This window comes from Agelaius tricolor, unplaced genomic scaffold, assembly GCF_023055355.1.
Source record: "Agelaius tricolor isolate 1412-34295 unplaced genomic scaffold, bAgeTri1.0.p SCAF_142, whole genome shotgun sequence".
Taxonomy (NCBI): Eukaryota; Metazoa; Chordata; class Aves; order Passeriformes; family Icteridae; genus Agelaius; species Agelaius tricolor.
The window spans coordinates 72415-85431 of NW_027269402.1; the positions used below are offsets into that span (position 1 = coordinate 72415).

Here is a 13017-nt window from a genome sequence, read left to right on the forward strand (position 1 = left end):
ATGGTTCCACCTCCGAGCGTAGGAGCGGCGCTTCCTATTGGCTCGCATCTCTTGGCTCCGCCCCTTTTCTACCTCATGAATGAACTACGGGTGGGCGGGACCGGCGCGGCGTCACCGCGCATGCGCAACCGGCTCCGGGTCACCTTCCCGCGTTCTGCGCAGGCGCGTTGCGGTGAGGCGTGGGGGGGGGGGAACGGGAGGGAGTGAAGCGCGCGCGCGGCCCGCGCAGGCGCAGAGCGAGCGGCCGCCGTGAGGGGAGAAAAGCGGCGGCGGCGGCGGCAGCGCCGAGCGGGGACAGCGAAGGGACAGCGAGGGGACACCGGGGCCGCCATGTACCGGCACGTCACCGCCACCGTCACCGCCGCCGTCCGCCTCCGGCCCGGCCGCGCCTGGACTCCGGCAGCCGCGGCAGCGCCTCCCGGGCCGGCCCCGCCGCGCCGCCGCTACCGAGCGCGGCCGCAGGTGAGGGGAGGGCGCTGAGGGGGGGAGAGACGGGGGGCGGGGTTATGCAAATAGGGCCGCAGAGTGGGTGGGGTTATGTAAATAGCTAGGGTTGTGGGTGGCGGGGTGGGCGGGGTTATGCAAATTAAGGCGCGGGTTGTTTTGGGAAGAGGGGTTATGCAAATAAAAAGCGGTGGGTGGGCGGGGCATGCAATTAAAGAGGCGTGTGCGAAATTAAGGCTGGGCGCGGTTATGCAAATCGCATCCTTAAATACTTTCGGTTTGCCGTTAACGGGGCGTGGTTATGCAAATTAGACTCCTTAAATAGTTTCGCTTTTGCCGCTAGCGGGGCGTGGTTATGCAAATAAAGGGCGGGTTCCTGCTGGGGGCGGGGCTTCCTTTTGGGGGCGGAGCCGGGGGTTCCTGGTGGGAACCAAATGGGGCAAATCCCCCCCAAAATGGGGCAAATCTCTCCAAAACCGGGAAAATCCCCATTTTCCATGTGGCAAATCCTCCTAAAAAGGTGCCAAATCCCCCCAAAAATGGAGTTAATCTCTCGAAAATCGGGAAAAATCTCCATTTTCCATGGGGCAAACCCCCCTCCAATGACCCACTCCCAGCCCCGGGTGCTCCCTCACTGCCCCAGCCCCAAATTCCCCTTTTTTTCCCCCCAAATCCCCTTTTCCCCCCCCCAATTTTCCCCTTTTCCCCCCCCAATTTCCAGGACCTGGAGCCCCCCCTGGTTCCGGGCCCGGCCCTGGCTCTGCTGCCCCCCCCGCGCTGCCCCCCCCCGGCCCCCCGGGACCCCTCCCCGGGGGCTGCAGGGGCTCGGGGGGGCTCCGGTGACCACGGTGGACGGGAGGAGCCAGGACGACATCGACGTCCGGGACCCGCCCCGGCCCGGCCCCTTCGGGGGGCGGCGGCTGCTGCTGGGCCCCGCCCCCAGCCCCTCCCCCTCCCCGGGGACCCCGCCCCCAAAGGGCAGCGGGGGGAGCCCCCCCCAGAGCCCCCCCCCGTCCATGGAGGAGCACCTGGCCAGCATGCACGAGAGGCTGCGGCACGAGGTGACACCCGCGGGGACAAAATGGGGACAAGGGGGGGACAATGGGGACGGGGGGGGACAAAATGGGGGGGGGACAATGGGGACAAAGGGGGGACAGGGGGGGACAATGGGGACAGGGGGGAACAATGGGGACAAGGGGGGGACACAATGGGGACAGGGATAAGATGGGGAGGGGGGCACAAAATGGGGAGGGGGACAATGGGGACGGGGGGGGATAATGGGGACGGGGGTAACACGGGGGGGACAATGGGGATGGGGGGACAATGGGGACAGGGGTAACATGGGGAAGGGGGCCACAAAATGGGGAGGGGGACAATGGGGACAGGGGGGACAATGGGGACACAATAACATGGGGGGGACAAGGGGGGACAGGGGTAACACGGGGAGGGGGGGACAAAATGGGGATGGGGACAATGGGGACAAGGGTAACGTGGGGGGGACACAATGGGGACAGGGGTAACACAGGGAGGGGGACACAGAATGGGAGGGGACAATGGGGACAGGGGTAACATGGGGAGAGGGACACAAAATGGAGGGGGGGACACAATGGGGACAGGGATAAGATGGGCAGGGGGTGACAAAAAGGCTCAGGGAGGGGGGGACACAATGGGGAGGGTGGAACAAAATGGAGGGGGGTGACAGCATTGGGGACACTGGGGAGGGGGTGATGAAATGGGGAGGGGGTGACAGAACGGGGAGGGTGACAAAATGGGGGGGTGACAGCACTGGGGAGGAGGTGACAAAATGGAGGAGGGGGTGACGAGGAAGGGGGGGGTGACAAAATGGAGGAGGGGGTGACAAAACTGTGGGGGATTGACAGGAAAAGGGGGTGGGACAGGACTGGGGGAGGTGACAGCAGCCCCGGGGAGGTGACAGCAGCCAGGGGGAGGTGACAACAGCCCCAGTGACCCCCCCATGTCCCCTCCCCAGCTCCCCAATTTCTTCCTGAAGATCCCGGACTATGCCCTGTACGCCCCCGACGTGGAGTTCCAGTGCCAGCACCTGCACCTGCACACGCGGTGGGTGACACTGGGGACACTGGGGACAGCCCTGGGGACAGCCATGGGGACAGCACTGGGGACAGCCATGGACACCTGCGGGGTGGCACAGGGAGGTGACAATGGGTGACAATGACCCTGTCCCGTGTCCCTGTGTCCCCAGGGGCTGCGCCATGTACGCCGTGGCCATGGCAATGGGTGACAATGGGTGACAATGGCAGTGTCAGGGTGTCACAGGGAGGTGACAAGGGGTGACAGTGGGTGACAATGGCAGTGATGGGGTGGCACAGGGAGGTGACAAGGGGTGACAGTGGGTGACAATGGGTGACAATGGCAGTGTCAGGGTGGCACGGGGAGGTGACAATGGGTGACAATGGGTGACAATGGGTGACAATGGCAGTGTCAGGGTGTCACAGGGAGGTGACAATGGGTGACAATGGGTGACAATGGGTGACAATGGCAGTGTCAGGGTGGCACGGGGAGGTGACAATGGGTGACAATGGGTGACAATGGCAGTAATAGGGTGTCACAGGGAGGTGACAATGGGTGACAATGGGTGACAATGGGTGACAGTGGCAGTGTCAGGGTGGCACAGGGAGGTGACAATGGTGACAATGACAATGTCCCCGTGTCCCCAGGGGCCGGGCCATGTACGCCGTGGCCGTGGCAATGGGTGACAATGGGTGACAATGGCAGTGTTGGGGTGGCACAGGGAGGTGACAATGGGTGACAATGGGTGACAATGGGTGACAATGGCAGTGTCAGGGTGGCACAGGGAGGTGACAATGGGTGACAATGGGTGACAATGGCAGTGTCAGGGTGGCACAGGGAGGTGACAAGGGGTGACAATGACACTGTTCCATGTCCCCAGGGGCCGGGCCATGTACGCCGTGGCTGGGCAGTGACAGTGGGTGACAATGGGTGACAATGGCAGCGATGGGGTGGCACAGGGAGGTGACAATGACCCTGTCCCGTGTCCCCAGGGGCCGGGCCATGTACGCCGTGGCCGTGGCAATGGGTGACAATGGCAGTGTCAGGGTGTCACAGGGAGGTGACAATGGGTGACAATGGTGACAATGACAATGTCCCCGTGTCCCCAGGGGCCGGGCCATGTACGCCGTGGCCGTGGCTGGGCAGTGACAGTGGGTGACAATGGGTGACAATGGCAGTGATGGGGTGGCACAGGGAGGTGACAATGGTGACAATGCCACTCTCCCGTGTCCCCAGGGGCCGGGCCATGTACGCCGTGGCCGTGGCAATGGGTGACAATGGCAGTGTCAGGGTGGCACAGGGAGGTGACAATGGGTGACAATGGTGACAATGCCAATGTCCCCGTGTCCCCAGGGGCCGGGCCATGTACGCCGTGGCCGTGGCTGGGCAGTGACAGTGGGTGACAGTGGCAGTGATGGGGTGGCACAGGGAGGTGTCAGGGTGGCACAGGGAGGTGACAATGGGTGACAATGGTGACAATGACAATGTCCCCGTGTCCCCAGGGGCCGGGCCATGTACGCCGTGGCCGTGGCGCTGTGCCGGGCCCTGGCCTGGGGTTACTTTGCCAGCCTCAGGCTGGAGGTGCTGGCGCTGACGCGGCACCCGGAGGATTGGAGCCTGCGGGCGCGGTGGCGCCTGACGGGGCTGCCCCTGCACCTGCTGCTGCTGCGCTGGTACCGCCGGGACAAACGGACACTGCTCAGGTACGGACACACCTGTGTGACACCTGTGTGACCCCCATTGTCACTGTGTCACCCCATTGTCACCCCCTGTGCCATCCCTGTGTCACTGTGTCACCCCTGTGTCACTGCCCCTCTGCCCCTGCACCTGCTGCTGCTGTGCTGGTACCGCCGGGACAAACGGACACTGCTCAGGTACGGACACACCTGTGTGACACCTCATTGTCACTGTGTCACACCTGTGTCACCCCCTGTGCCATCCCTGTGTCACTGTGTCACCCCCTGTGTCACTGCCCCTGTGTCACTGCCCCTGCACCTGCTGCTGCTGCGCTGGTACCGCCGGGACAAACGGACACTGCTCAGGTACGGACACACCTGTGTCACTGTGTCACACCTGTGTCACCCCCTGTGCCATCCCTGTGTCACCCCCTACCATCCCTGTGTCACTGTGTCACCCCCATTGTCACTGTGTCACCCCCTGTGCCATCCCTGTGTCACTGTGTCACCCCCTGCCATCCCTGTGTCACTGCCCCTGCACCTGCTGCTGCTGCACTGGTACTGGCGGGACAAACGGACACTGCTCAGGTACGGACACACCTGTGTGTCACTGTGTCACACCTGTGTCACCCCCTGTGCCATCCCTGTGTCACTGTGTCACCCCCTGTGTCACCCCCTGTGTCACTGCCCCTGCACCTGCTGCTGCTGCGCTGGTACCGCCGGGACAAACGGACACTGCTCAGGTACAGACACACCTGTGTGACCCCCATTGTCACTGTGTCACCCCCTGTGCCATCCCTGTGTCACCCCCTGCCATCCCTGTGTCACTGCCCCTGCACCTGCTGCTGCTGCGCTGGTACCGCCGGGACAAACGGACACTGCTCAGGTACGGACACACCCCATTGTCACTGTGTCACACCTGTGTCACCCCCTGTGCCATCCCTGTGTCACTGTGTCACCCCCTGTGTCACCCCCTGTGTCACTGCCCCTGCACCTGCTGCTGCTGCGCTGGTACCGCCGGGACAAACGGACACTGCTCAGGTACAGACACACCTGTGTGACCCCCATTGTCACTGTGTCACACCTGTGTCACCCCCCATTGTCACTGTGTCACACCTGTGTCACCCCCTGTGCCATCCCTGTGTCCCCCTCTGTGTCACCCCCTCCTACCACCAGCACCTGCTGCTCTCAGTGACCCCCTGAGTCACACCTGAGTCACACCTGAGTCACACCTGAGTCACCCCCGAGGCGCTGGTGCCACCCCCGTGTCCCCAAGTGTCCCCTCAATGTCCCCCCAGGTCCTACGACGCCCTCTCCACCTTCTTCCTCAACCCCCAGGGGCTCATCCGCTGCCACCGCGTGGACAAGGTGAGTCTGGGGACACCTTGGGGACACTTTGGTGACACCTTGGGGACACTTTGGTGACACCTTGGTGTCCCCAGCTGATGCCAGCCCCCACGGCCGTCCCCGAGCCCAAGAAGCTGCTGGTGGCCGCGGCGCTGGCAGTGGCACTGGCCCGGCCCTGAGGCCACCACGGAGGTGACAGCGACACCTGAGCGCCCCCCCCCCCCCCCTTTGTCACCTTTGTCACCTTTGTCACCTTTGTCCCCTCCCCTCCCTTAAATTAATGTACAGAATAAAGGAGCAGCGGTGACACGGGGACAGCGGCGTCCCCGAGCATGGCGGGGTGTATTGGGCTGGGCCCTGATGGTGTCCCCAATGTCCCCAATGTCCCCAAATGTCCCCAATGTCCCCGGGGGCGGGGTCAGCCCAGCTCCTCCCGCGATTTCCCGGCTTTTTTGGGCATTTTGCGGCCGCTGCCGTCCTCGAGCTCCTTGGCCTGGTAATAATGGGGGGCGACCTCCAGCAGCCAGGAGCTGTCGATCTCGATCACCTGGGGACAAGGGACACACCTGTGACACCTGTGTGACACCTGGGACACCTGTGTGATACCTGGGGACATCCCTAATGACAGCCAGGAGCTGTCGATCTCAATCACCTGGGGACAAGGGACACACCTGTCACACCTGTGTGACACCTATGACACCTGGGGACATCTATGACACCTGTCACACACCTGGGGACATCCCTAAGGACAGCCAGGAGCTGTCGATCTCGATCACCTGGGGACAAGGACACACCTGTGACACCTGGGGACACACCTGGGGACATCTATGACACCTGGGGACAAGGGACACACCTGGGGACACCCCTGGGGACATCCCTAATGACAGCCAGGAGCTGTCGATCTCGATCACCTGGGGACAAGGGACACACCTGTGACACCTGTGTGACACCTGTCACACACATGGGGACACCTGGGGACATCTATGACACCTGTCACACACATGGGGACACCTGTGTGGTACCTGGGGACATCCCTAATGACAGCCAGGAGCTGTCGATCTCGATCACCTGGGGACAAGGGACACACCTGTCACACACCTGGGGACATCTATGACACCTGGGGACAAGGGACACACCTGTCACACACCTGGGGACACACCTGGGGACATCTATGAGGGTTAGGGTTCTGGTTAGGGACACCTGTCACACCTGGGGACCTCCCTAAGGACAGCCAGGAGCTGTCAATCTCGATCACCTGGGGACAAGGGACACACCTGTGACACACCTGGGGACAAGGACACACCTGGGACACACCCGTGACACACCTGTCACACACCTGGGACACACCTGGGGACATGTGGGGATGGGGGTGATGGCTTGGGGTCACTGCTTTGTCACCTTGGAGGTGCGTCCCCTGTGTCCCCGTACCCACCCTGCCCTGTGTCCCCATGACCCTGCCCTGTGTCCCCATGACCCCGCAGTGTCCCCAGGTGTCCCCAAGGTGTCCCCAGGTGTCCCCATGTCCCCACCTGTCTCATGAACTCCTTGGAGGTGCACACCAGCTCGTGGTAGAGCACCCAGCGTGTGCCTGTACCCACCCTCCCCTGTGTCCCCATGTCCCTGCCCTGTGTCCCCATGGCCCCTCAGTGTCCCCAGGTGTCCCCAGGTGTCCCCAGGTGTCCCCACCTGTCTCATGAACCCCTTGGAGGCTCACACCAGCTCACGGTGCAGCACCCAGCGTGTGCCTGTACACACACAGTGTCCCCATAGCCACACTGCCCTGTGTCCCCATGACCCCGCAGTGTCCCCAGGTGTCCCCAAGGTGTCCCCACCTGTCTCATGAACTCCTTGGAGGTGCACACCAGCTCGTGGTAGAGCACCCAGCGGGGCTGCAGGGCGAACAGGGCGCTGTTGGGGTGGATGAACACCGGCTGCTGGTGCTTCACCGTGCGGTACCCGCCCCGCGCCAGCCGCGCCGTGTGGTAAAAGAACCCGGCTGTGATGGCCTGGGGGGACAAAAACGGGGACACTGTTACTGGGATGGCACTGGGAGGGACTGGGATGGACTGGGAGGGAACTGGGATGGACTGGGAGGGACTGGGAGGGAACTGGGATCGGTACCCGCCCCGCGCCAGGCGTGCGGTGTGGTAAAAGAACCCGGCTGTGATGGCCTGGGGGTGACACAGAGAGGGGACAGTGGCACTGGGATGGCACTGGGAGGGACTGGGAGGGCACTGGGATGGACTGGGAGGGACTGGGATACACTGGGATGGACTGGGAGAGACTGGGATACACTGGGATGGACTGGGAGAGACTGGGATGCACTGGGATCGGTACCCGCCCCGCGCCAAGCGTGCGGTGTGGTAAAAGAACCCGGCTGTGATGGCCTGGGGGGACACAGAGAGGGGACACTGTTACTGGGATGGCACTGGGAGGGACTGGGAGGGACTGGGATGGACTGGGAGGGAACTGGGAGGGACTGGGATACACTGGGATGGACTGGGATGGACTGGGAGGGCACTGGGAGAGACTGGGATGCACTGGGATAAACTGGGAGGGACTGGGAGGGCACTGGGATGGACTGGGAGGGACTGGAATCAGTGGATATTTTAGGGGGTGTTTGGGGGATATTTTGGGATATTTTAGGGGGTGTTTGGGGGATATTTTGGGGTGTATTTGGGGGACTTTTTGGGGTGTGTTTTGTGAATATTTTGGAGTATATTTGGGGATATTTTGAGGTGTATTTGGGGTTTATTTTGGGGGATATCTTGGGGTTTACCTTGCGCACCAGGTCCAGGTTGCCCTGGCAGGAGGACGGGGCTGAGGCGTGATTGGGTGATATTTCATGGGATATTTTATGGATATTTTGGGATATTTTGGCAGGGGTTTTGGGGATATTTTGGGGGATATTTTGGCAGGGGTTTTGGGGATATTTTGGGGGATATTTTGGCAGGGGTTTTGGGGACATTTTGGGGGATATTTTGGGCTTTACCTTCCTGACGAGGTCCAGGTTGCCCTGGCAGGAGGACGGGGCTGAGGCGTGATTTGGGGTTATTATGTGGGATATTTTATGGGATATTTTGTGAATATTTTGGGATATTTTGGGGGATATTTTGGGGGATATTTTGGGATATTTTGGGGGATATTTTGAGGCATATTTTGGGGTTTACCTTGCGCACCAGGTCCAGGTTGCCCTGGCAGGAGGACGGGGCTGAGGCGTGATTTGGGGTTATTACGTGGGATATTTTGGGATATTTTGGCAGGGGTTTTGGGGATATTTTGGCAGGGGTTTTGGGGACATTTTGGGGGATATTTTGGGCTTTACCTTCCTGACGAGGTCCAGGTTGCCCTGGCAGGAGGACGGGGCGATCTCCACGCGCTCCATCAGCCCCTGCAGCTGCTCCCGCACGTCCCGGGCGCGGCGCAGGGAGCGCGCCTGGACAAAGTGCTCGTAGCACCACTGCAGGGAGTGACCGCTGGCCACCCACTGGAGGGGACACAGGGGACACAGGGGACACGGGGGACACAGGGGACACGGTGGGGACACAATGGGACAGCACAGACAGGGGCACGAGAGGGACGAGGACAGCAGGACAGGGACACACCAAGGGACACGAAGGTCAGTGCTGCTGCCGGAGGTGGCCCCAGCCCCACGATGTCCCCAAGGTGTCCCCAAGGTGTCCCCGTACCTGGTTGTAGACGTTGAGCAGCACCAGGTGGTCGCCCCCGGGCACGCTGAAGGCCACGCGGGCGCTGTCGGCGTGGAGCACCTTGTCCTTGGGCCGGTAGAAAACGGCGTTGTTCACCGAGAGCATGGCTGCCACTGTGAGCACCTCCTCTGTGCAGCCATACCTGGGACATTGGGGACATTGGGGACACTCAGGGGACATTGGGGACATTGGGGACACAGCGTTGTTCACCGAGAGCATGGCTGCCACTGTGAGCACCTCCTCTGTGCAGCCATACCTGATTGGGGACATTGGGGACACTCAGGGGACACTGGGGACACGGCGTTGTTCACCGAGAGCATGGCTGCCACTGTGAGAACCTCCTCTGTGCAGCCATACCTGATTGGGGACATTGGGGACACTCAGGGGACATTGGGGACACTCAGGGGACATTGGGGACACTGTCAGCACCTCCTCAGTACAGCCATAACTCATTGGGGACATTGGGGACACTCAGGGGACATTGGGGACACTGTCAGCACCTCCTCTGTGCAGCCATAACTGAGATATTGGGGACATTGGGGACACTCAGGGGACATTGGGGACATTGGGGACACAGCGTTGTTCACCGAGAGCATGGCTGCCACTGTGAGCACCTCCTCTGTGCAGCCATACCTGTGACATTGGGGACATTGGGGACACTCAGGGGACACTGGGGACACTGTCAGCACCTCCTCAGTACAGCCATAACTCATTGGGGACATTGGGGACACTCAGGGGACATTGGGGACACTGTCAGCACCTCCTCTGTGCAGCCATATCTGTGACATTGGGGACATTGGGGACACTCAGGGGACATTGGGGACACCGTCAGCACCTCCTCGGTACAGCCATAACTCATTGGGGACACTGGGGACACTCTGGGGACACTCAGGGGACACGGCAGCCAACGTCAGCACCTCCTCCATGAAGTTGTACCTGGGTGGGGACATTGGGGACACTTTGGGGACACTCAGAGGAGATGGGACACTCTGGGGACACTCTGGGGACACTCTGGGGACACTTTGGGGACACTCAGAGGAGATGGGACACTCTGGGGACACTCTGGGGACACTCTGGGGACACTTTGGGGACACTCAGAGGAGATGGGACACACTGGGGACACTTTGGGGACACTCTGGGGACACTCTGGGGACACTCTGGGGACCCATCTGTCACTCACTGCTCGCTCGCCAGGATCATCTTGGCCAACATGGGCTCCACCGGCAGCTCCGCCATGCGCCGGCCCAGCTGGGACAGACAGACAGGGGGACAGAGGGGACAGAGGGGACAGAGGGACAGAGTGACCACCAGGGAGACCCCTGGGGACACTCCCAGTGTGTCCCAGTGCTCCCAGTCCCTCCCAGTCCATCCCAGTCCCTCCCAGTGTGTCCCAGTGCTCCCAGTGCTCCCAGTGCTCCCAGTCCCTCCCAGTCCATCCCAGTCCGTCCCAGTACCGTGGTGAGCTCGCCCAGGTGGTTCAGGTGGTTCATTCCCCATTCCCAGTTCCCATCCCAGTGCTCCCAGTCCATCCCAGTCCATCCCAGTACCGTGGTGAGCTCGCCCAGGTGGTTCAGGTGGTTCATTCCCCATTCCCAGTTCCCGTCCCAGTCCCTCCCAGTATTCCCAGTCCATCCCAGTACCGTGGTGAGCTCCCCCAGGTGGTTCAGGCGGTTCATTCCCCATTCCCAGTTCCCGTCCCAGTATTCCCACTGCTCCCAGTATTCCCAGTATTCCCAGTATTCCCAGTACCGTGGTGAGCTCCCCCAGGTGGTTCAGGCAGTTCATTCCCCATTCCCAGTCCCTGTCCCAGTCCATCCCAGTCCCTCCCAGTCCATCCCAGTACCGTGGTGAGTTCTCCCAGGTGGTTCAGGCGGTTCATTCCCCATTCCCAGTTCCCCTCCCAGTATTCCCAGTCCATCCCAGTATTCCCAGTACCGTGGTGAGCTCCCCCAGGTGGTTCAGGCGGTTCATTCCCCATTCCCAGTCCCTCTCCCAGTATTCCCAGTATTCCCAGTCCATCCCAGTATTCCCAGTACCGTGGTGAGTTCCCCCAGGTGGTTCAGGCGGTTCATTCCCCATTCCCAGTTCCCATCCCAGTGCTCCCAGTCCATCCCAGTCCATCCCAGTACCGTGGTGAGCTCGCCCAGGTGGTTCAGGCGGTTCATTCCCCATTCCCAGTTCCCATCCCAGTCCCTCCCAGTATTCCCAGTCCATCCCAGTACCGTGGTGAGCTCCCCCAGGTGGTTCAGGCGGTTCATTCCCCATTCCCAGTCCCTCTCCCAGTATTCCCAGTATTCCCAGTCCATCCCAGTATTCCCAGTACCGTGGTGAGTTCCCCCAGGTGGTTCAGGCGGTTCATTCCCCATTCCCAGTTCCCATCCCAGTGCTCCCAGTCCATCCCAGTCCATCCCAGTACCGTGGTGAGCTCCCCCAGGTGGTTCAGGTGGTTCATTCCCCATTCCCAGTCCCTGTCCCAGTGCTCCCAGTCCCTCCCAGTCCATCCCAGTCCCTCCCAGTACCGTGGTGAGTTCCCCCAGGTGGTTCAGTGCCCCCAGGGCGTAGAGCTGCTCCAGCGCCAGCACCAGCGTCTCGTGGGGGGGAGGGTCCAGGAAGTCAAAGTGGATCAGGTCATTGATACCTGGGGTCACCTCGGGGTCACTCGGGGTCACCTCGGGGTCACCCTGGGTCACCTCGGGGTCACCTCGGGGTCACCTCAGGGTCACCCTGGGTCACCTCAGGGTCACCTGGCTGTCCCCAAACCCCCCCTGTGTCACCCTGGTGTCCCCAGTCCCTCCCAGTGCCCGTAACTCCATTCCCAGTCCATCCCAGTCCATCCCAGTCCATCCCAGTCCCTCCCAGTCTGTCCCAGTCCATCCCAGTCCATCCCAGTCCCTCCCAGTCCATCCCAGTCCGTCCCAGTCCATCCCAATCCCTCCCAGTCCATCCCAGTTTGATCCCAGTCCATCCCAGTCCATCCCAGTTTGATCCCAGTCCATCCCAGTCCATCCCAATCCCTCCCAGTCTGTCCCAGTCCATTCCCAGTCCATCCCAGTCTGTCCCAGTCCCTGCCCAGGCTCTTGAGCAGCAGCACCAGCGCCCCCAGGTCTGTCCCAGTCCCTCCCAGTGCCCATAACTCCATTCCCAGTCCCTCCCAGTCCATTCCCAGTCCCTCCCAGTCCATCCCAGTCCCTCCCAGTGCCCATAACTCCATTCCCAGTCCATTCCCAGTCCCCTCCCAGTCCCTCCCAGTGCCCATATCTCCATTCCCAGGTCCATCCCAGTCTGTCCCAGTCCCTCCCAGTCCGTCCCAGTCCCTACCCAGGCTCTTGAGGAGCAGCAGCACCAGTGCCCCCAGGTCCCTCCCAGTCCCTCCCAGTCCGTCCCAGTCCCTACCCAGGCTCTTGAGCAGCAGCACCAGTGCCCCCAGGTCCATCCCAGTCTGTCCCAGTCTGTCCCAGTCCGTCCCAGTCCCTACCCAGGCTCTTGAGCAGCAGCACCAGTGCCCCCAGGTCGGCTCTCTGGATCTCCGGCACCGCCGTCTCCTCCAGCTCGTGCTGGAAGGCCCAGGCCGTGTAGAGCCGGAAGCACTTCCCGGGAGCCACGCGGCCGGCGCGGCCTGCGCGCTGATTGGCTGAGGCCTGGGGACAGGGGGGACACCTGTGACACACCTGGGACACACCTGGGACACACCTGGGACACACCTGGGACACCTGTAACCCACTGGGACAGCAGTGACACGCAGCCGGTGTGGCCTGCATGCTGATTGGCTGAGGCCTGGGGACAAATGGGAC

At 61.9% G+C, this 13017-nt stretch overlaps 2 protein-coding genes across 8 annotated transcripts in view; one reads left to right on the top strand and one right to left on the bottom strand.

The window, feature by feature from the left end:
* Positions 1–5831, top strand: CUNH6orf136 (chromosome unknown C6orf136 homolog). Its single transcript, XM_071420463.1, is given in 8 exon segments — positions 1–162; positions 208–462; positions 1166–1227; positions 1229–1505; positions 2435–2523; positions 3996–4196; positions 5468–5537; positions 5612–5831. Coding segments are annotated over 8 exon segments (1200 nt in total). The 3' UTR covers positions 5696–5831.
* Positions 5821–13017, bottom strand: part of DHX16 (DEAH-box helicase 16) — a 22450-nt gene continuing 15253 nt past the window's right edge. For 4 of the 7 annotated variants that reach the window (XM_071420432.1, XM_071420437.1, XM_071420438.1 and 1 more), the window contains 7 exons: positions 12702–12936; positions 11746–11864; positions 10407–10474; positions 9206–9368; positions 8842–9003; positions 7349–7522; positions 5821–6063 (listed from right to left, as the gene is read on the bottom strand). In XM_071420432.1, coding sequence (XP_071276533.1) covers positions 5935–6063; positions 7349–7522; positions 8842–9003; positions 9206–9368; positions 10407–10474; positions 11746–11864; positions 12702–12936 — 1050 coding nt within the window. In that variant the 3' untranslated portion in view covers positions 5821–5934. Of the gene's footprint in view, positions 6064–6494; positions 6585–7348; positions 7523–8841; positions 9004–9205; positions 9369–9417; positions 9584–10406; positions 10475–11745; positions 11865–12701; positions 12937–13017 lie in introns of those variants that run through there. The other 3 variants (XM_071420434.1, XM_071420433.1, XM_071420435.1) reach the window with 3 other exon arrangements.